Source organism: Poecilia mexicana, unplaced genomic scaffold (genome assembly GCF_051168715.1).
Source record: "Poecilia mexicana isolate PSO_F unplaced genomic scaffold, ASM5116871v1 scaffold_9, whole genome shotgun sequence".
In the NCBI taxonomy this organism is placed as follows: Eukaryota; Metazoa; Chordata; class Actinopteri; order Cyprinodontiformes; family Poeciliidae; genus Poecilia; species Poecilia mexicana.
The window spans coordinates 22,351,066-22,374,801 of NW_028263378.1; the positions used below are offsets into that span (position 1 = coordinate 22,351,066).

Below are 23,736 nucleotides of genomic sequence, written 5' to 3' on the forward strand. Positions count from 1 at the left end.
CTCATGAATAATCAGTTGATTTATACTCTGAGGACAGAAGCGTCCTCTTCCACCACTGATTCACCTCAAGCGGTACAAACCGATAGGCAACAGAAGAAAAAAAAAAAAAAAAACTTGAAATATATATGGAGGGAAAGGATTTTAGATCCAACAAGGACAACAGACTGAAGAGCTACATGTGAAAGTAGGACAGGCTGGTAAAGTGGACAGAAAACGATGCTTTTATGAATAATAATCTGGAAAAGTGTGCATTTGTATTCCGCCCCTTTAACACTGGCAACCCTAAATGAGAATTACTGCAACCAGCTGCCTTCAGCAAAAGTCGCAAAATCAGTAAACAGAATCCTGACGTGTAATTTAACCTTAACCCTAATATGCCAAAGTCAGAATATCAAACAGAACAATTTTCAACCGACTCATGGAAATCTGCAAATCTGGTAAAGCACTCCCCAAACCAGCTCTGTAAGGTAGAGTGGCAAGTAACTAAGAAGTAACTAATACCCTGAACATCCAATCCCACTACGGTAGTGGCTGTATCAAGCTAAAGGGATGCCTAACTTCAACATAAAGAGGGAATCTGGATTGGATCTATGAGTCCAGGATAAATCTAAAGAAAAATCTGTGGCAAAGCTTAAAAACTGATGTCAGACATAATCCGACAGGTTCGAGGCTGTAACTGCAGCCAAAGGTGGTTCTGCAAATTACTGACACAGAGGGGCCGAGTACAAATATACAATATGAAACCCATGCATCATCATCCTCCTTTCACTGCACAAATATGCAACACTCTTTTGTTGATCCGTCGCATGCAAACCTATTCAAATACATTTAAGTTTTGAGGTGGTAAAAAGTGGGAAGGATACGTGCAATGGAAAATATGTTGCACTGGCTTGTTAGAATAATATTTTGCTTTAATTGAACACAAATTCCTCAATATGACTCACACATGAGTCGCCACGTTAGTTCGGTCTCCCTTTCCCGGCTCTTGTTTCAGATAATTGCAAACAGACAAACTTCCTTTTTTTTTTTTGAAAACTATGATGCAGGGACTGGGAAGCAAAAAAAAAAAAAAAAAAGAAAAAGAAAGTAAAGCTATCTGGGTCACTATGATGGTATTTGCGCACGTGTATCATAACAAGAGTGTTTGGGACTAGATCTTTGAAAATGAAAGCAGCTGAAAAACATCCCTGCAGACACATGTGACAGCCACCGCGGCTGGCTGGCTCGCTGTCAGGCTTGTGTGTGGATACGCGAGCCAAGAGGAAAAAATTAAATCTTGAGCTGCACTGTGTGGACAGACTACAGAGAGAAGGAGTGAGAGAGAGAGAGAGAGAGAGAGAGAGAGAGAGAGAGAGAGATGTTTAAGGGGATATTCCATGCCTGCCAGTTGGGCAGTGGGCTGAAGAGGAGTGAATGTGTGCGTGATACAGAGGTTTGGGGCCTCCTGTGACAATGCACACTGATCTAAAAGAATAAAATAATAAAAAAAAAAAATCTTCACTCATTTGTCGCCTGTCTGCTGCTGAGATGACAGCATTTACCAGCTCTACAGACTCCTCAGCGTACCGCCAGCAAGCCGCGTTGGTGCGCCCCTTTCCTCTCTTCTGGGCTCCTTCCATCACCATAAGGTTATTACTGAGAGCTTATTTCCCACCTTTTATGTGTTTGGACATCTACCTCCACCTCTCATTTGTAAGCATAGCCAACCTCTAAGTCGACAGATGTGGGCTTATTGGAGGTCAGTTTTAACTACATGGGGGTGGATTTGCTGGAAGGAGTCCAGGTAGAGGAGATGTGAGGAGGAAATGAGTCAAGGTGACTCAGAGGAAGCAGAGAGAGAGAGAGAGAGAGAGAGAGAGATGCTTTACCTGATGCTGGGCCTCCTCCAGATTCCCACTGGCCCACAGGGAGAGGCCGAGACGATGGCGGATCTTCGCCTCGTCCTCGCGCCGAGCCAGCTGCTCCGCGAGCCGCAGGCCTGTCAGGAGGGGAGGAAACGGCGGCAGATGAGAAGACGGAGCAGAAAATATTCAGAGCAGACTGACTCTTGTGCGTCTTTGTGTGCAACAGATGTAAGCGTGGCGTGGTGCTGCTGTTCTGACAGCGAACAGGTTTGGAGATTTGGCCTCGGTTGTAAGAAACGGCTCGTGCAGCGGGTTTTAAGCATGCGCCCGCCTCTGGGCGAAGGGGGAAGAGCGTCGGTAGCGCTAATCGGACTGCGTGGTAATCAATGCGAAGGATTGAGTGGCTGAGCAAACACAAATACGCGTGTAATGCTTGCTTGAAGGGTATCACAAAAGGCGTCGACAAATATTTGCAAGCACATTGATGGGCGAATAATGGGCTTTATGCAAACACAGCAGAAGTCTACTTTGGGATGCTCTGAGAGATTGTTAGTGTTAGGAAGACAGGGGAGTATATATATCCACAAGCACAGTCAGAAGTACACATTTTTTTTGTTTTTAATGACGCCCCAATGCTGCTTGTTTTTCTAAGGTGCATTAAATTTACAACAAAACCTTTAAAACAAGAAGATGCTTTAACATATAATGGATTTTCATTAATCCACAAATGGTAGAAACTTTAAACAGGATCAAACATACACATACAACCCCATCGCTTCTTCACTGGTCATCCTTGGTTGAATGGTGTTCCTTTAATCATTAGAATCACAAAGAACTGGAAAAATGTAGATTTGATAATAACTGATTATCTAAGCATGGAAAAACCTGTCAAATTTAATAAGCGGAATGCCTTATATGGGAAAAAAAAAACATACTGTCAGATGAGGAAATCTCACCCAATCTTGTTTTTTTTTAAATTATTACTAACTAAGCTTACATATTGTATTATTAATATGTCCAGAAAAGAACAGTTCAAATAAACCACTAAAATATTTCAATCATTATGACACTTAAACCCATTATATCTGTTCTGTTTGTAAGCTGCTGATCGGCGTTGTACGCCCAGGTGTGACTGTTCGGTATTTGTGCCGAGTGAAATCATCTGCAGAGCACACAGTTTGTTTTTTCACTCTTAATTCGTCAAGCAGCGAGGCCGATATCACATCTTTGCATGTGTTCTCGCTCTGCCTGCCGAGAACCCGGTTCTGCCCAATTACAGAGATGAAAATGCCCCTCTGTGCAGGAAAATGATGGGGGGGAAAAAAAAAAAAAAAAAAATGGCAGCGCCTGAGCCACACATCACCCGCAAGGTGCTAAAAGCTCAGCAAGCCTGCTACAGTTTACAAGCCATTTCTCATGCACATTCCTGGTTAACACGGTTTCTGTATCTGGAAGTCCATTCTCTCCGCCCGGCTGTGTGACAGAGAGGTCGAAACGCGCTTTCGGTCAAAGAGAGGAGGAGGAGAGGAGTGGGGGGCGAGGGGGGGGGAGTAGGCCAAGCCGGCCTAGTCCCGAGTCCGCTTTACTCCGTTTTCCCGGAAAAAAAAAAAACCCGCCTGTGGCTGGACCAGATAAGCCGAGAACAGAGAGTGTGACCTGAAAATGGCAGCCTATTCTGCGAGTCCAGCACACCAAGCGGGCGTAGACTTCATGGCTCCTTCATGGCTCCTTCATGGCCGTGCAAGTCGGCAGCCTTTGAAGGCGAGCCTGCAACGGTCTTTCCTCTCTCCTTATCTCTGCACACACCCTCCCTCAGTCTGACTGCATGCCCTCTTCCCCCATGCATCTGCTGTGCTCCTGTACCTACTCCTCTCATCTCTGAGCTTCTGTCCCAGCCACCCCTCCTTACCCCCCCAACACCGCCCCCTCCACCCTCTACCTGTTTCATCTTCCCTGTGGTGGCACTGCTAGCAGTGACTCTGCACTGCTTAGGGCTCATTAGGCGCTGGAGCAAGAGAGAGGAAGCAGATCTAAATTATCCTTTTTATTCTCTGACAGCATCACCTCTCGCTCTTCTCAACTCCATTTCTGAGCCTTTCATCTACACACACACACACACACACGCACATACATCCTACAGCGCACACCAAAAAAAACCAAATCCTTCTTTCTTGGAGCAGTTCTGTGATAGTTTCTTTATGATCAAGCCTGAATGTCAACCAACTCTATGTTTTCTTTATTCTCCAGCTGACAGTGAAATAATACATGTGAATTATGACTCATAGTGATCTCTGTCTTTTCCCTCCGTCTTCCTGCCATCCGTCTTTTATTTTTCCAAAGCCGTCTTCTTTTTCTGCCTATTGCTCCCACGTTCCCTCTCTCTTCTCCCGCTTTGTGTCTGTCACTGTCACGACGCGTGCCTTTGGAGCGCCCGGCAGGCACAGTCACGTAGCGGCGGCTGACACGAGGATGTGGCCGTGGCTGGCTGCACCCTGAAGAGCAACTGGAGAACACTTTAAAGGCTGCCTGACAGCTGGGGGAGAGAGATCCACTGTGGTTGCCCCAGGGCTCTCACACACACACGCACACACACACATGCACACCTCAGGGTCTTTTCCACACGCACATGTCATGCGCATGCACGGCGCCACTGAGAAATAACCTGCAGCGAGCACGCACTCGACACACATGGCGACAAACTGCTCTTTGATCATGACCACACGTGGAACAGCGAACAGTGGCGGGGTTATTGTTGAAAAATGGGGGATAACAGCACACACAATTTCCACTAGGATGAAGCACTGCTTCTGTTGTGCTGTGGACTGTGGGGATGAAAAAAAGTGCTGCAAACGGCTGCGAGCGAGGCGAAATACAGAACGCTACAGTGGGACGCACAATACCTCGCCTGATTCTCACGTACAGGTTTGCTGGTCATCACATAGAGACCTAGAGTTGAAAAGTATTCAAAACCCTGAAAACCTTTTCATATTTTTTCCAAAGCGTTAACCACAAACTTCAGTCCTTTTTAATTCAGGAATAGTTTAACTGTTCCTTCAAAATAAAAGCACTCCACAGTCCGTTTCACAAGAGGTTTACTGTGCTCAGAATGATGTGAAATGTCGAGACGTTGATCTCTGCATCTCCTCCAAAGTTACACTAGGCCTTTTGGTTGTTTCTCATTGAGGCTTGCCTTGCCTAAACTTGGTCTTGAGTTTAGACGGATGGAGATGTGTGGCACACTCTTTCCACTTTTTAGAGGATCGCTTAAACAGGACTCTGAGATTTCAAAGCTTAGAGTATTGGTAAATAATCTAAGCAGTCTCTAAGCATCTCCACAACTTTATCTCTGCTCTGTTTGCCATGTTCTTTGGTCTTCATGAAGCTGACCGCTGAGATTAATCACACACAAGCGGTCGCCATCTGCTAATAAAGTGGCTTCTGAAGGCATTTAGTTGCACTAGATTTCATTTACGTGTATCAGAAGAAAGATGGCTGAAAACATATCTGAAAAACATGCATCACTTTTATTCCAGAGATCAATCTGCACTAGCTCGTATTGGCCTACCAAAGAAAATCCCAGTAAAAAGCTCTGAAGTTCATGGCTGTAATGCTACCCAATGTGAAAACATTCCAGGGTTCTGAAAACTTTTGCAAGGCTCTGTCAACGTTGCTCATTACCTAGACCAAACATGAAACAGTGTTAACTCAGGGCAATTTGTTCTTCAGTTGTTTAAGCTGTAATCTTCAAAATGTAGGGACCTAAAACGTTTGAGGACTGCTGCTCAGAAGTACTGAGGATAGTTAGAAAATGACCTGATTTCTGAAATCCGTGAAATTAAAGATAAAACTTTCTTTAAATTTTCAAGCAAGATCGTTTTTTTTTTTTTTTTTTTTGAAACTCCAAACTCCCATGCAGAAAGGAACAGGGCCTAAAGAAAAATGTGGGCACCCGATTTTTAACGGTTTTTGCAGCGGTTCTGTGTATTTGGGAGATTTCTCCGTGTTGTTTCCGAACAAGATGTCATGTTCAGTCGTATTACTAGATTGTAAAAAAGGTCTTTCTGTGGATATTTGATGATGTTAGGAGTGGTTAAGTTGCTATTCTTCACATTTTTCCCTCTAATAGTGGAATTTTTCCTGGCTGCAACAGAGGTCCAGAGCAGTATTGATCCAAACCTGAGCTTAACCATCGCAGGGATAATGTTCTCATTGAATTTTTAACGCTTTATGTCTGGACCTTTCCTTCAGCCACAGCAGCCAAACATCCAGCTTCTTGTTTCTAACTTGTCTTAGTTGTGGAAAACTAAATGTTTACTTGCAAACCTTACCTATGGGATCTTCTGGTTAGGATAGCATAATTGTGAACTTTTGCCTGTTTGGTAGAACAGTTCGAGGTTTCAACAACAATCCGGATAATGCGGTTTTAATTTGCCTTTACAACTGCAACTCAGATTGGAAGTAACATCACACCGTTTCTACCATGTTTGAGTCTTATTGGAAAACCACTTTCCAAACGTACAACCAATACAAGCTGGTGACAATGCATCAATCAAGACTAATATGTTCACAAGTAGATGCACATTACTCTGTGTATCACTAAGGTGATGAGGTATAAGTTTAGAAACTACCAGATCACAGTTTTACAAAATATTCTGATCACTGCACCTCACTGAAAACCGTTTTATTTCTATAACTTTCACATTAGCCAACTTTTTATGTCAAAATCCCAACTTTTTGGGTCATTGCACTCTACTTTGCCTTTTTTTTTAAAACTCATTGACTTAATCTTTAATTTACCAGTAGAATCCCGTTGAGATTTACAATCGTTTTACGAGGAGTGTCCTGGCCAAGACAGGCAGCAGTAAACAGGGTTTATGATGCGTTCCTGTTCCTAAAACTGCGAGAAATCAAAGAAACTGAATTTAGCAAACAGATTTGAAGGATAAGGTTTAATAAAGGTTTTGACAACTGCATGCAAACACACTAAAGTTCTTGACTAAGAAAGGTAAGAACTTTCTTAGTCTTTTTTCTTTGATCAGATTAGACATAATCTGATAGATCAAACTGATTTCAACATCAAACCAAAAGTTGAATTTATATATTAGGGCCTGGATCGTAATTATATTGATGCGTTATATGAATTTAGTTTCTACTTTTTAACATAAAAGCGCTTTTTATCACGGTTTGTTGCTGAATATAGATGTTTTTTTAGGTATTTGATAAAGAAACGATGAGGAAACTGTATGTAAAACAGTTACAAGTTGGCACAATGACCGAGCTGTGTTAATGACAATATTGATCATGTTAATCACTAAGTGCATCGTGGTGTGAAAGACCTCTCACTGTTTAACATATCATGTCATTACAAGAAAAACACCAAAGCAGCTCTATAACCCCTTGGCAGCTTTCTATGTTTTATGCTGCCTACTGAAGGTTAGTCGTTATAGGAGAACACAGAATAACCATTGCACATACACAAACACTCAGCGAGTTGAAGGTCAAATAATTTCAACTGTAGCTGCAGAGAAGCTTCTCTCCAGCTCTACTCCAAAACACAAAAACAAGCAGGAAAAGTAAAAAAAAGAAAAGAAAAGAAAAAAAAGCACTGGTTACTGAGAGAAAAAATAAGGCAACTTTTCTGCTTGGGTAGGTTGGCCAGAAATAATTGGCTGTCAAGGATAGTGAAGGCGCTGTTCTTGTTCAAAGCCAAAATGAGGAAAAAATACAAGGACAGCGTGGGGGGACAACACTGGGACTGGGTGGAGACAGAATGGCCTGTCGTCTTTGTTTCTATTAAAGCTCAACAAGCGGGCCTGCAGTGAGCGTGTGTGGGCCACAGCAAACTCGGCTAACTCTAAGAAAAGATGGGTATGGGATGGAAGGGGGTTTGTCGTCCTGCATTTTCTCTGTGCGGGGTGAAATGTAGGAATCTGTTTTTAGAGAGGCTCCGGTTTTCTCGGTTTCAACAAGCACTGGTTGGGGTTTTCACAGGACGTGAGCAGAAAGCTTACCCTTGAACACGGCTGGGCGGACAAGGCATGGAGTTGTTAGTGTTATCAAGAGGTTTCGTTCAGTTAAAGACATTTTAATGAGACGCCAGCAGAAAGAGAGTAAAGCGTTCTGCTATTTATAGCTGTATGGAGCATAAGACTAACATCCAGTTGTCAGTGTGCTAACAGTGAAACTTCAGCAGCCTGTGTCTGAAATAATGTGGACCAGGTTGTAAATCAGTAGTTCCTGTCTAGCAAAAGCAGAATCAACTGAATAATCTACACACCTGATAGAAAAAAATATGTTTTATTAATTTCTTTTGAATTTAGCATCTGCTTGATAGACATTATTTTTTTGACAGTACAAGCTTTACTTCTGTCATCATTCTGATGAACACCAGAAAAGATCGTGATAACATTTTAAGTCCACATCACCCATTCCTAATGCCCAGTGTGGACATACACAAACTCTTCCACCGAACTGAACCTCAGGAATGAAAACTTCACGCGCCGTCTCTAAAATAAGTAACTTTTGAGAGGTCGAGCTGCAGTTTTTTATCCTTCCCTTTATAATCTAAAAGGCAACAGTGAAGCATGAGAAGCAGGATTCTGTCAGCCCGTGTGTGACAACGTTATTTTGGCAGGTCTGAGAAGGAAGATAGAGAAGTGAGTGTGGGAAAAAAAAAAAAAAAAAAAAAACATCTAGCAGTAAACAGGAGAAATACTTTGAGAGCATTTGGGTAGGTTTGCACAGACAGACTTACTCAAATGCTATACCTATGCGGCTCTGAAGACAAACACAGATGCACAATGCTCACACAAAATCCCCTTGTGCACATATATCACATTAATACAAAAGCACAAAAAACACGCACATGCATCACACACACACACACACACACACACACACACACACACACACACACACACACACACACACACACACGCACACACACGCACACACACGCACACAAACAAACACATGCGCACAGCTTAATAAAAGTGTGGCAAAGGCTTAGCAATAAATAGGCTCAGAATTTCATATTCATGAATTCACAAACTCTAAGCCTATCAGCCCAGGCAACAAAGGCAACCCTCTCCATGCTCCCCTCTGCTCACTCACCTTCCTGCAGGTACATGACAGCTTGTGAGTAGTTCTGCAGCGCATGGTGTGTTCTCCCCAAGCTGCCATAGGCCAGCGTCTTGGCAGCCAAGTCATTAGTCTGAGCCGCCACACTAAGGTGCTGTTCTTGGAACACCACCGCTCGCTCATAGTTTCCGAGTGACTCATAGGTGAGACCCAAGTTGCCGTAGGCCCGGGCCTGACGTGTGGTGCTGCCTGCTTCTTCTGCGATCTCCAGGTCACTCTGGTGGCATCGCAAGGCTGTCTCATACTCTCCCATGGCTTGGTACACAGCACCCAAGCCGCAGCTGGCGTCGCCCTCCAGTAGTCTGTCCTGGGTGTCGCGAGCGATGGCCAGCTGACGCTCCAGGCAGGAAATGGCCTGCTCGTAGTTGCCTAGCTGGCTGTGGAGCGCACCAAGCTCGCCGTAGGCCTGCGCCTTGCCACCGCACTCCCCGAGTTCATGTGCCACGACCAGCCGTTTTTCGAAACAAACCAACGACTGCTGCAGATTGCCCATTGCCCTGTGGGTGAAAGTAAAGAGTCAACGTTGAGTATAATGAAGCACAAAACACGCACATTAAAAATTCACCCGCTGTTCATAAATTGATTAAAAATAACAGCACAAGTATTTATGTAAAATATTTTAGGCCTAATATGACTGGAGATGCACAGAGATATTGTCAGGGGACAAAAACCTACTGATTTTTCAGCCCGATCCACTTTGACTGGTCAGAAAACCAAAACTCCAATCAGTGAAGGCACCATAACTCAGCGCTACCAGTTTGTGGGGGGAAACAACAGCATTCATCTGTGTGTAAATTATTCAGTGAGGAGGACTAAAAGTTAGCTCTTTTTAGTATCTAGAACATGCAAAGACGTACCCGTAGTTCATTCAGGCTGAGAGAGAGAGCAAGCTCACTAGTAATAGGAAGGCTAAATTTAGTTCAGTAAAGTTGCTCCATATTTTATCCTTTTGAGCATTTAAATTCCATTTGTGCAGAACGCATTTATAAAAGTACCTACTAAAATTCATAATAAATAGCAGCTTCTGCATTACAATGATGTAATTTGGTAGAATCTATTTATGCGGCCCAGAGTCTAGATGGCTACATAAAAAGCCACAGAGGGCCACATTTGGTCCTTAGGCCTCGAGTTTGAGGCCTAAGGGCATCAATTTCCTCTACTTGATATTTTGTTCATCTTTACTGTATTCCAAAAGACTTTATTCACGATCTCAAATGCACTGTCGGGCGCTGGAAGCCCGTTGAAACGAAGCATTACAAGAAAAAAAGCCTTCAGCTTAATTAACGTCGTGTGATAACGTATCTGCTTGACTGAAAGCTGCAGGAAGATGAGAAGGGTTTGCATATGATGTCTATTATTCCCTTCTGAACTCATGCATGGCAAATACAGCTGTGTGTGTGTGTGTGACTGCTGCAGTGCCAAGCTGGTGCTGCACAATAAGAAGAAAATCACCTCCGAAATGAGGATTTTGGGGGAAAAGCTGTTTGTATTTTGTGCTGCTGTGTAGCTTCCCATGTTTCTATCAGCTCTCTAAGGCATGAGGAGAAACAGCGGGGAAAAGAGACAGAAGACGCTAGAAGTTGTTTTGAAATACTAAGAGCTTCCCCCATTCGGAGACATCTGCTCACCAAACTACTTTGCATATATTTAATACCAGCAGCACCAGGCTTCTGCTGACACAGCTCATACCAGATTCCCATTCAGGCACTGTTCATCACAGCCATTTCTAGCTATATGGTTCTTTATAGTGAGCACATATAGAGATAAATGACATTCAAACTGCTTGGTTTCTTAGTAAAAGTCGAGTTGTAGCCACATAAACACTTGGCGAAATGAAAGGGACTCCGGACTCACCTGTGCCCATTGCCCAGGCCTCTGTAGGCTTTCTCCTGGTCCTGCATGCGATTTAGGCTCTGTGCCACTGACAAGTACTGGTCGTAATACTTGATCGCTTCCTCAAAGTCTCCCAAAGCCTCGTAGCAGTCCCCGAGGTTTCCGTAGGCCCTGCCCCGGTCCATCACTGCTTCGTTTCCACTCAGCTGCTGCAAGGTAGCCAACTGCTGCTCCAGGTAGCCAATAGCCTCCTCCATCACCCCGACATTCATTTTTGTGATGCCCATGTTGCCGTAGACCTGAGCCTCCACAACGGGATCCTTTAACCTCCGTCCGAGCTCCAACTGCTCCTCGTAGCTCTTGAAGGCCATGGCGTACTTCCCGAGGGCCATGTAGACAGCTGCCAGGTGGCCATGGGCTTTGCACTCTCCTGAGACGTCACCAAGCTCTTGGTATACCTCCAGCTCCTGGGTGTGGTAGCCCAGAGCTTTGTCATATTTCTGCACTAGTCTGTAGGTGGCCCCCAGGGCAGCATAAGCACAGGCTTCCATCCTGCGCTCCTTAACCTTAGGTTGAAAGCAAAACAAAGGTTAATTATTGTTATGTTATTCAATGATCTTCTCCATTGATGTGAGACTTTTTCTTGCATGGGATTTTTTTTTCTGGAGTAGAATGAACTAAAGAGATGTCAGTAACATGTGCCTTAAATTCAGCACATGGAAGCAATTTGCACCTATTTTTGCATCAGGTCACAGTTAGTCCCTCTTCTGGCACATATACACAGCATATGCACTGAAGTGATCAAAGAGGTAGAGAAAAAAAAAGTATTTTAGTCAAGGAACTCCAGGTTCCTGACAAGACAGAACATTCCCTTATTAAGAACTAAATCGAACTGGGGAATTTACATCAGAAAGGCCTTTCTACATCCATTACTGATCCTGAAAACTATTAAAAACAGTGGAATAAAGTTCTATTGTATCAGACTACTCAAACGTTACATGTAGTCTTTTGCAAACAATACACCACAATGTTATCTCAGAGCAAAGAAGCAACACAGGGTGTGATCGGATGTTTTTTTTTTTTTTTTGTAAATGGAAAAAAATATATATTGTTCCAATTGCAGGGTACTGGCTGTGCTCTTGCTGGAAAACCTATTTTCAAATGGAATGCAAGCCTGAGCCCTACCTTCAGTTACATCCCCTGTTTTTTTTTTGTTTTTTTTTTTTTTATAAATTCAGCACTACAATAGTTTGCTTTTTACTTTTTTTTATCTTATTTTGTAAGCTTTTAACAGATTGCAAATACCTCATCTAGTCTGGGTGCAATTAAGACAAACAAATATCGGTGGACTATCTGCAAAAAGGTGCACAGTGCGTTCTCTCATTATGGGCAAACTGCGTCAGAGCAGAGAGGTGCTGCGTGGAGCTTCCTACAGTGGCAGATGTGTTTGTGTCCAGTTTAGGGACTTAAAGGAGATGCACAACTTAGTTTTGCACATATTTAGCGCCCACAGATACCTTCATGAATACGCCCATATGTTTCTTTTTCAGTGAAAAAATTATTCTGCTGAACTCACTGAATGTAAAACAGCCTTACCTGGTGAGCTAAGGCCAGCTGCTGCTCGTAAAACTGAATGGCTCCTGTCACGTCCTTTTTACAGACAAAGATGTCTCCTAAGTTCCCTAGTGCTCTAAAGCGAGCCTGTGCATTGTTCAGGGACTGCGCTAGTGACAGCAAATACTTCTGGCACTCCTCCGCCTTAGTAAAGTCTCCTAGGGCCTTAAAAGCCAAACCAAGGTTGCAATACGCCTTGGCCTGACTGAGTTTGTCATGAAGGTCCTTGGCCAGCGCAAGATCCTGCTCATAGTACTTAACAGCATCCTGGTAGTTGCCCAGGCAGTAGTGAGCATAACCCAGATTGTGACAAACTTTCCCTTCGCTCTCCATGTCCTGAAGTTCTGGGGACAATCTGAGGTACTGCTCATAGTAGGGCACGGCCTGTGGAAACTCCCCTCGAGAGCAGTGGAAGTTTCCCAAGTTTCCCAGAGCCCGCGCTTCGCTCTGGACGTCCCTCAGTTCTCGAGCGATGTTGAGGTGGTTCTGGTAATGCTGCAGAGCACGGTCATGGGCACCGAGGGCTTGGTACGCCACAGCCAGGTTGCCGTGGGTGGAGGCCTGTGAGGCACGGTCATTAACCTCCATGGAGATCTGCAGCTCCTGGCGATGGTAACGAACTGCTTGGTCGAACGCTCCGAGAGCATTGTAGGCATTACCCATGTTGCCATAGGCCCTGCCTTGGGCGGCATAGTCATTCAGCTCCTGAGCAATGGCCAGGTGTGTTTTGTGTAGTTTCAGTGCAGTCTCGTAGTCCCCCTTCATCTGGTGAATGATGCCTAAGGAAAGAGGAGAGAGGAGAAAAAAATCAAGTCAAGGACCGACACAAGGGAAAGCTGGAACCACATAAAACTCAAGTGCATTGTCAGCTCTTCATGTTAAAAACAAGTCATTCGGTTGTTAAAATATGCTCTCTGAGCCATCTGTTCTCTGCTTACACAACACAATCGCCCACAGAATTATGGTCATTAAAATGTAGTGCAATCAAACAGAGTTGCTACAACATCGAAATTAAATCTTTTGATGGTCTAAACACTCTTTGATGACTGTGTCTTCTAGGGATTTTACCAAAATCAACAACTTTTCCACATGAGTGGATGGAAGTACGGAAGAGAATCAGAGCTAAAGACGGAGGGAGTGAAAATGAGGGAGTAGGAGAAGAGCGGTCGGAAAGCTCAGCAAACAACTTTAGAAAAAAAAAAAAAAAGAGATAAATGTGGAGAAGCTATAAATAATGGAGTAGCCGGTGCAGTGAGCGTATTTTTTTCTGATAAAATACTATACTTTGAAAAATAATAGCTTTACTCCGCAACCAGGCAGCCGTCTGGCATATTCTCATACATCCTCTCACTAAGCAAACAAATGTGTGCCCACACCTGTATACTAATGGAGACTGACAAATACATAGCAAGCAGTAAAGAGACATCAAAGCGTATCTGCTGGGGCTCTTTTTCTTTCCGAGATGTTCGTCTGTATAACTCATCTTTGAATCCGTCATCCGACACGAACAATAGAAAAGTTTACTAAAAATACCGGACAACACGCAGGGATCCTACATGTGTTTCTCATTTCTAAATGCCGTGCCTATTAGTCCCTTCTCAGACAATTTTTGAAGGATTAAATATGAAAGCTCACCATGCTTTGTGACAGATATATTTTCAGAGGCCAGGATTTAAATAGGCAACCTGAAAAAGACCTCTGAGACTATGAAAGAAGATTAAGAGAGGAATGCATGAACAAACACATAGAGAGTAGGATGGAAACTACTTTAAATAACGGAACGAGACATGAAGTGTTGAAATGCAAATATCTTTTCCATTCAATTTCACTTTCTTCTGTACTTATGCACACTTAGAAAATGCGTATATCAAATCTTATGCTTTCTCTGACATTTCCAAATTGTGTGAAAACCTTGAATATGGCTGTTTGTTGATGGATAGAGAAGCCAAGTTGCGCGCTATAGAAAAAAGCGCTCTATTTTCGTACAGTATACAGAATGATCATCGTCGCTTTGCTGCTTCGGCGTTGAGTAATGGCCTCGTAGGATGTGGGAAGCAGCCACTGACGGCACACACGGAAGGAGAACAGTTTTGGAGCCCGAGTGGGAAGAGTCGGGGATGGAGAGAAACCCTGTGGCTTGCGGTGACGGTGATGGTGGCGTTGGGATTAGTTACCACCACGAGTGTTTTCCTATTTATTTCATCCGAAACCTGCCACATTACGGGCTTGAAAATAGGAAACATAAACACTTGAACGGGACCCAAACAGGCGGGTCTCGTGACCGAGTAAGTCGCATGTGATGGTGGACGTGTGTTTTTGTGCTGCCCAGATTTAACAGAGCCAATAACAACAGAGAAAATACATGAGCTGCCTTTACGGTAATGGTTTTGAAAAAAGATCGATATATTCGTACATTCCTACGGTGTGTGTCACACAGTGTGAAAAGGGGGATTGGACCACAAAAATAGATAAAAAATAAGTTGACAAAACATTTTTACCTGTCTTACCCCAATAAAACAGGCTATACAAGAGAATAACAACCTTGTCATTACTTTAACTTCCCGCTGTTGTCAATTGCATTTTTAACAAAGTGGCTAAATAAGTGCATAAACCTAATCACTTTTAGGTTGGTGAGGGATCACCTTACTATTTAAATTACAGACATGAAAACTTTGAATCAGATGCTAACTTCAGCATCATGTTCATCACACGAAGGAATCTTTTGGGAGCTCACCAGGTAAGTGGTTGTTGATTAGTATTTCCTCTGTCAAAATCTTTTTCTAGTGAGTTCCAAGCTCTGAATGTTCATTTACTCAAGATCAGACCTGTTATTGTTTTGGCCCCACAGGGGCCAAAAGACTATATTTTTTTATTAATATTTCCTACCTAATAGCTCTCAGCAGGAAGGAAATACTGTGACTGTACACTTTTTAAACGAAATTAGAAATTAGCCATGTCTCATATCTTTCCAAACATATTTAATACAACAACCTGTTGAATTATTTACCACTTCCAAACTATTGTTAGCTAAACAGTGTTTTCATGGAGTTTGAAGGCAAAATCCTCCTTCCTGTCAGATTGATGATCATTTTCAGATGCAGGTCTGCTCTTGTTAGCAGTTGATTGTTTGCTCGAGAATGAAAATAGCTTTTAGGTGAGATCTGCCTATAAAGGTTATCATATGGTTCATACCCTGCGAACTGCTGGATTATATATGACTAATTCAAAATGTCAGTAACACAGATTCCAGACAATAATGTCAAAGCAATGAAACGTTTGGAAGATTGTAGGATTTTTCTCCAACAGTCACAGTTCAATTCAGACTCAGGTACTCTGAATTTGCAAGAACTTGTTCATCAGCATGAGTGAAATCTGCATCATCAGTCTTTCATTCATGTGTAAAGGAGACGATTAATTAAACATGTCTCAACTGGATGTCTTTGTTGGAGAAAATATAATCAAAGCCACTTAGGATAATTGTTCAGCATGTCGCAAAGACTTGCTGACAAATCATATCTGATCTGCTGTTTATGTGCTTGCTTGCATTCTCTGGATGAAAGAGGAAAAAAAAAACATGAAGTGACCCAGTAAACATCAGGTTGTGGTACTTTAGAATTAGCATGCAAAGTGTATGGCGGCACAAAACACAGACAGCAGCAAAAAAAAGAGAGAAAAAATCTGATTTATAAATCACAGAGTTTGACCAAAGTTTCTTTCTTACTAGTTTCTACTTTCACATGTTTGTTGGCTCATGAAAAAACATGTTATGTATGTCTAAACACTCATAATAGACTAGCAAGTTTAGCATTAATAAAGTGAATTTAAGTTTTTTTTTGTTTTGCATAAAAACAGTAGCTTTTGTTCCCACATCAAGGGCTCAAACATTTTACCTCCTTGGACAAAATCCTCAGCTTTACCTAACTTTGGAGTCATGTTAGGCGTCACAGCTGGCTGGGTGAAGGAGCACCGACAGCCACAAAGTCACTCCCAAGGTTATGCTTTCCCCCAACGGATACTGATGTTACCGAGGACATAATGTCTACTGATGTATTACCAGCTAACATGTTCCTGCTGCAGGCTAAAAATGGATCCAGGTCTTGGTGATGGACGCAGGGCTAAAGCAGGCGGGCGGGCTGGAGGCTGGGGAAGCATGAGCAGGTTTCAGGTTGGGGACTTGGAAGCTGCTGGCAAAAAAAAAAAAAAAAAAACGCCATAAGCCCCAGGCTATGCCTGGAGCCACACTCGAAGCCAGGAAATATTTCTATGTCCCCTATATGGTAAGAAGATTATGGAGCCCTGAGGGAATCGAATCCTGTAGAATGGTAAATAAAACCATTCCAAACAGTAAATACAGATAACTAATGTGGCCATAATAGCATCCTGCCATAACCAGCCAAGACCTGAAAATATATCAGTCCTCTGATTGAGTCAGATCTATGATTTAGTGTGTAATGTGTGTTGTAAATACACTTGACTAAACAGGTGCACTTCATTCACATCCATTTACACAGTGGTATATCAGAACCCTGTAACCAGGGACATTAAAAACTTGGCAATGCCTTGTCACTGTTCATTATTCAACTAACTTTTACATAAAAGCATGGCTGCACTGATGACTTTGAGATATGGTGCTATATTCTGAGTAAATCACTTTGTCAGTTTTACTGCATTGAAGAAGGCCCACTGTTACTAGGGGGGCATATTGAGAATAAAGGAAAGACCATCAGCCTGAAACAATTAGAGAAAATCTACAACATTGCTTGAATCTTAATTGAAAGAGGCTGATATGTGTAAATATTAAATTGCTAAGCATGTAAGTAAAATCCCAATGACGTAGGACAGTGTTGACATTAAAAAGTCAAGAAGCTCCAGTTTATTTTATAAGTAATGACAAAGAATGTTTGACAAACCTCGACTATGGTTTATTAACGGCACTCCACACTGACGTTGAGAAATGCAGATAAAAAAATAAATGTAAAAATATGAAACAATTTAGAAGAGAATGTTAAGTAGGGTAGATCTCGCTTCAGTTCCTGAATGTAAAACTACAAAAATCTTCAACATTAATTCCTTTTTTCTTCTATTCTGATTATATTCCAATTATAAATGCGAAATGAGATGCTCTGTCTTAACTTATTTTTATACTCTGGGGTTTTCATTGTGAAATCAAAGAAATATTGTATTTAAGCCATTATTTCCTTCAGCAGATCTATGCAGAAGCAGAAACACAAACAGTACGAGCCACTTGCAGAGATAATTAGTACCTAGACTCTTTCTCTCTTACATTTTGTCACATTACAACCACAAACTTCACAGTGTTTTATCAATATTTTGCAGAATAGAGTACAAAAGTAGTGCATAATGGAGAATCAGAGGGAATATGGTGAATGTTTTTCCATGTTTTTCCCATTTTTTCATACTTCTATATTCACATCCCCCGATTCAATACTTTTTACTTTACCAAATCTTCTGGTACTTCTACCTGTTCTGCACAACTACAGACTAAAGTCTCAGGAAAATAGTTCACTCATCTCTCTTGACACAAATTCTCAGTTGATTCGGTGTCTGTACTTTGACTAGGACATCCCAATATGCAAAAAGAGGAACATAATATGATTGTTGTTCTGCTGGGAGAGGAACACTCTTAAACACTTGAGAGATTACAATGTAAAGCTCTGAACAAACTTTTGGCCCTACTGTTGAAAAACATCCCCGCAGCATGACGTCGCCACTACCGTGTGTCACTGCGGGGACACACGCCACTCTTCTCAAAAAGCATCTTTTGTTTGTGAAAACCAAGAACCATTTCTTTCCCACTTACCAATGAGGTACCACCATGAAGTTCCAGTAAAATACACTAAAGCTTATGGTTGTAATGTCACAAAATCTGAACAACTGTAAGAAGCATAAATACTTCTGCAAAGCTCTGTAGGCAGTGATTACATCATTTAAAAAAAGGATTGAAAAGAGAGTTCTTTTTAGCCGTAAAACATTTTCGTTGCTGGTATTTAAGAGCCTAAATTTGCTTCATAAAGAAATCGGCAGTACAACAGAGCATTTAACGACCTGCGGTGTGAACTAGAAGTAGCAGACCGAAGAGCCTCCTTGAATCCACAGAAATGGGTCGAACTGAAGTGAGTTTGGTTTAAGGTACTAAATCCTTACTTATGTGATAAGAGATTCCCTGTGATCTGACTGATACACAGACATGAGAAATATATATATAAAAAAGGAGAAAATAGACAAGAGGCTGATTGCACTGTAGGTGGTCTTCCAACAACAACATGCAGAGTCTTCCAGCTGATCCGCCATCCTTTCGACTCTGACTGACCTTCACCCCTCCTTCTGCTCTCTAAGCACACAATCCCTGACCTGTTTGCACATATACACACACACACGAACACGCATACACATCTGATTCCAAGAACTGCTTATAAGTATACTGTTCAAAATGAACTTTGTTTTGTTGCACTGCACCATCTCCTACAGATTGCATTTCATGCTGAATTTGCAGATGCTCCTGGAAAAGGGCACAGTTGCTTAGCTCAGAAGGATGCCGTAGCTCTTTTGTTACATTTAATAACACTGCAGCGAGTGGAATATTAGTAGCTGCACATGGTGAACAACACATTAGTGAGGACAAAGACTGAGAGTGTGCTTCACAGAACTTCTCTAGTTCAGTGCATAGTCATAGGAAGGGGAAGGGTGGGGGGGCGATTTGGTGCTGGTGTTTTTCAGCAAACCGATATTTGAGGCCTGGCTAGAAAGCTTCACAAGCACAAATCTCTCAAGCAGAACAACACGGGAGCGGCATAGTCGTAACTCCAGCGTCGCGCCACCTTTCCGACCACGGTTCCATTTGCTTCCTGTATTTTGGCCCGCTGGCATTTACATGAGAATTAATAGAGAGTGGAGGTTGTCACTAGCACCTTGGAAAGGGGCCTTTTGTGTGTGGAGCTCCTAACTACTTTTACCGTCTCTCTCTCCTCACAAGGTTCCCTCATTCATCCTGTCTGAGCAATTAAGCTCTCCAAATTCCACTGGAAACTCAGGCCTCTCATACTCCCCGTCCTCGTCAGACTAATAATACATCTAGACTCGCTTGCTGTTTCCAGAGGCTTAGGAACAAAACAGAATAATCTCTATTCTTCAGTGCTCCAGGCGAGTCTGGTCCCTGTTGTGGTCTGCTCCAGCTGTGGGCAGTTGAAAGGGAAAATAAAGGCTAGAAAAGTACTAGATTTATGTCCAAACAACCACAAAGCAGCGATGATGACACAGCAGCAGCTGCTGCTACACGGCGCGATACACTTGGACACTTGTTTTCTCCTCATTATTTTGGTTATTTCGACGGAAAAGGCTACAGTGCTTTGACAAAGCATTCATACCTCATTTTTTATATTTTTTTTAAATAATTTGTCACATTACAACCACAAACATTTATGTGTTCTACGGTGCTTTTTATGTGACGAACCAGCAATAAGCGGTGTGTAAAGGGGAGGTTTTAGAAAGGGTAGAAATTTGTCACAGCAAACATGTGAGAGCAGTTGAACTCTTTGGCCTGGATGCAAAAATGCATACAGTATGTGTGGAAAACTATCGCACAGAACAGAAGCAGAATTACATCTGTACAAAGACATGTTTATGCGAGAGCGAATGGGAGAACGACGCTGAAGCATCAAGTGCTGTGAGTCGTCAATATGACCAGAAAAGAGCAACATTAGTTCATTTTCTATCGAGATGAACAGAACTCAGTTTATTTCTTTGTACCATACCCCAAAATGAGTTTTATTTTATTTTATTTTTTTTGTATTTCATCATATTGTGTTCATTTACAAAATTTAACAAGCTTTCCATTTCAAAATGCGGGGTTTTACCGATCTCAAGAGCAGTGTTAACTGCATTAAATGTAACCTGCATTAAGCACTGCCAATAAAAACACATAGCTCAGCATCGGCTATGCAACAGCCTCATTGTCAGACATGCTGTAAAGCCTAGATCAGATGTCTGGTCAGAGCAGCGTTATGCAACTGATGTTCTGGCTGCCTTCCCAAAGCTTATCCTCTCATGCCTTGCAAAACAGCAGAAGCTTTTATTGGGAAAAGTTTATAAGCCCAAGGAGTTTGTCAACCAAGGTCACAAAGTACTTTAACGTCAACTGGAAGTTGTTTTCTGTTTTCCCGACACCAGAGAAAAATATCCAAACTACGGAGCATTTCAGTACAAAACTCTGATTCTGAATGTGTTTGTGTCCTCTCCTCCACTGTTGTTTTCCTCCCTCTGTTGCTTTTGGGTGTTTTTTTTTTTTTTTTTTTTTGTTTTTTGTGCAGATCAGCAGAAACCGATCCCCGAGGAGGCTGGATAAGAAGAAAAGGGAGGGAAGAGAGGCTTAATTAGGACTTTTGGCTCTGGCCCTTCCAGCTGATGGTGTCAAGCCTCCATGCGACTTCTTCGAGACACGCGGCTAAATAAGGAGGTACGATTCCAGGACAACAAGGACATAATGGCAAAGCTACAACAACAAGCCATTCCAAACAGCTTGTTAAATGTGTATTTGAAGCTAAACAGAAAGTGGGGGGAAGGGGGAACCACACTTTGGTTTGGAGAAAAACACACATGTCAATTATAGCAGAAAATATTTGTAATCGGAGACAGGTCGTAAGCTGTGGGGCTGCTGTGTGCTGTGCTGTAAAAGCGCACATCTAGCACTTACAGCGATTCTTCTACATCACTGTGGAGGAATTTTGTCCCACTTTAATTTGCAGAATTACTTTAATTCAACCGCATTACAAGATTCCCCAGCATGAATGGCCTCTTTAAGGTGATTCCAAAGAATCTCCACTGGGTTGCTAAGGATAACCAAAGTTTTGTGCTTAAGCTCACAAAATGAATGCGGGGCCATTCTCTTTCAGGATCGTCTGGATGAGAGCAGATTCGTGGCTCCATCAGTTATGGCAAGACACGCAGGACTGAAATGCAGCAAAGTAGCCCCAAACCCTCACACTACCACCATCATGTTTACATGATGCTCTTTTTCTGAAGAGTCAGCAAATTTAACAAAACATCATGATGTTTTTGGCAAAGGTAAAACGACCCTCTGTGTTCTTTGTTGGCCCTTTTGCCCAGTCAGACCTATAAACACTGACCTTAACTGAGGCAAGTGAGGCTGCAGTGTTTTATAGCAGGGAGAGGCTTAATTATACTATGCATTTAGCCTTGCTGTTCCAGCTATATATGTGGTAATGTTTGCTGTTCAATGCTGCAGAAAATGTTTTCAAGAAGGCATTCAGGTGCTCAAGTAAAGTCACTATGGGACTAACATTAAGTTGTTCCAATGCAAGATTTTCTATAAAACTATCTTTATGAGAGGGAAATAATTATTTTTCTTCCCCAAGTAGATAGATATTGAAATTCATCAAAAGGAGACCTCATCTCATATGAAATGATTTAATTTACATTTTGTTCTGGGTCCTTTTGGGACCTCCTGGATGAGCAGTCGATGAATTCTTGAAGCAACTTTGGTTGATTCTGTAATCATCTCCAGACTGGTAGATGCCAATGACTTTATCATCTGTTTTCACATTTCTTTAAATCAGTGAATGGTGTGTTGCTTTTTGAAATCTTTTGGCCCATGTGATCACAAGACAGGACTGGTCTTGGTAACTTTTTCCTCTGAATAAACAACCATAACCTTAAACCATGTTTTTGTATTAAATACACATAATTTTTTTTTTCAATACCGACAATTTTTTGATTTTCTGGAATTTTTGTGGCAATAACGGATCAGATGTCTGTAAACGGGGGAACGCTTTTCCAGAGCACAGTGCGTGGCAGCCTGAAGCTTATGTCCTGTCTCAGACATGAAATATTGCTGACTGAAGGGTAAGTTAGCCGATTGATGAATTATAAATAGGACTGGAATGCAAAATTTCCATATCCTTTATGGGTCATAGTGTGCTGAGCCTATGCTGTTGGTACCGCTGGGCATCATGGTTAGATATTAAAGAGCTGCAATCTTTACACAACCGTCCCTCAGAGCTATGTCACCCACCCCACATGCAATTATAATAAGCGTTTGCTCATTTCTGCTTCTGCGATTTCTCCTTCCCATTACCAGCACAATGTTTACAGCTTTCATCTTCACTTGTTAATCTTCTCGCGATCATCTGCTCCTTTCTTTTTTCTTTTTTCTTTTTTTTGCTTTTGGTTTTTTTGAAGCGAGGAAACAACATCCCGTTAGTTTTAGCCCCATATCTTCTTGTGCTAAGCAGGCTCGCGGGCACCGATGGCGGAAAAAACAATGCACGCCCTCCTGCCATAAACAAAAAAACAACAACAATGGGGCAATTACAGACCGACGCTTCGCAACCTCCACTTCATTCTCCGTTATCTTCATTATTCAGTTCCTCTCGAATCAGCTATTAAAGGTAATTAAGCGATTCATCAAGTCAGTTTCAATTACTGGGAGCTTGACAGCTGCAGATTGGAATCAGTGGGGGTGAGAAGAGAGGCAGAGTGAGAGGAGGAAGCGTGGAAAAAGTAAAGAGGCAGAAAGCAGGCGAGAAGTGCTAACAGTTTAGGTAGCGCTTAAGAGCCAGACAACAGGCTCTCTCTCTCTTTCTCTCTCTCTCTCGCTCCTGGATGTCAAGTGTTGCTTCGTCCACATCACCGTCCAACTCCGTCCGCTCGGCGCCCGCGGAGCAACAGGCATCGCCGCCACCGCCCCGCTCGCTCAACACGTGCTCCGTGGCCTCCCAACACTAAATCAGCTGGATTATCATTGCGCCGTCGTAACCGGGCGAACTGTAATATCGCAGTTTATGATGAATAAAAGTGCTCTCACACTCTCTCATGTAATCACGCCGCATGCAGCAGAGGAATAAATTTTCCGCCTGACACAGAGTGCCCACTCGTAATAAAGCTCACATGTAGAGAAGAATCATAAAATGCTCTCGCTGAAGCATCTAATTTATGTCAACCTGTTCCCAGGTCCCTGGGTTAAATTTAGGCTGGCGCTGAAGCTAAAAGCGGCCCAGACGGTGCGTGTGCGTGTATGTGTGTATGTGTGTGTGTGTGTGTGTATGTGTAACCATCAGGTGTGGCGAAGCAGAGCAGAGCACGGCTTCAATTTATGTTTGCCCGATTAACCCTACTGTCTGCCTCCGTGATTTTAGATGTTAGGTTAAGGAATAATTCATTTGGAAGGAATTATCGTAGCTCTTAGTTGTCCATTAGAGTCTGATTTACCATCACCTTAATGGCCATCATAAGTCATCCAGGTCTGGTTGTAATTGCTGGCCTAAATATC

General features: G+C 42.5%; 1 protein-coding gene across 1 annotated transcript in view; it reads right to left on the bottom strand.

The window, feature by feature from the left end:
- Positions 1-23,736, bottom strand: part of LOC106915971 (tetratricopeptide repeat protein 28) — a 234,346-nt gene that overhangs the window by 21,423 nt on the left and 189,187 nt on the right. Inside the window, exons 7-10 of the mRNA XM_088008994.1 lie at positions 12,414-13,210; positions 10,839-11,383; positions 8,958-9,481; positions 1,869-1,978 (exon numbers count right to left, since the gene is read on the bottom strand). Of these exons, the coding sequence (XP_087865120.1) occupies positions 1,869-1,978; positions 8,958-9,481; positions 10,839-11,383; positions 12,414-13,210 (1,976 nt within the window). The remainder of the gene's footprint in view (positions 1-1,868; positions 1,979-8,957; positions 9,482-10,838; positions 11,384-12,413; positions 13,211-23,736) is intronic.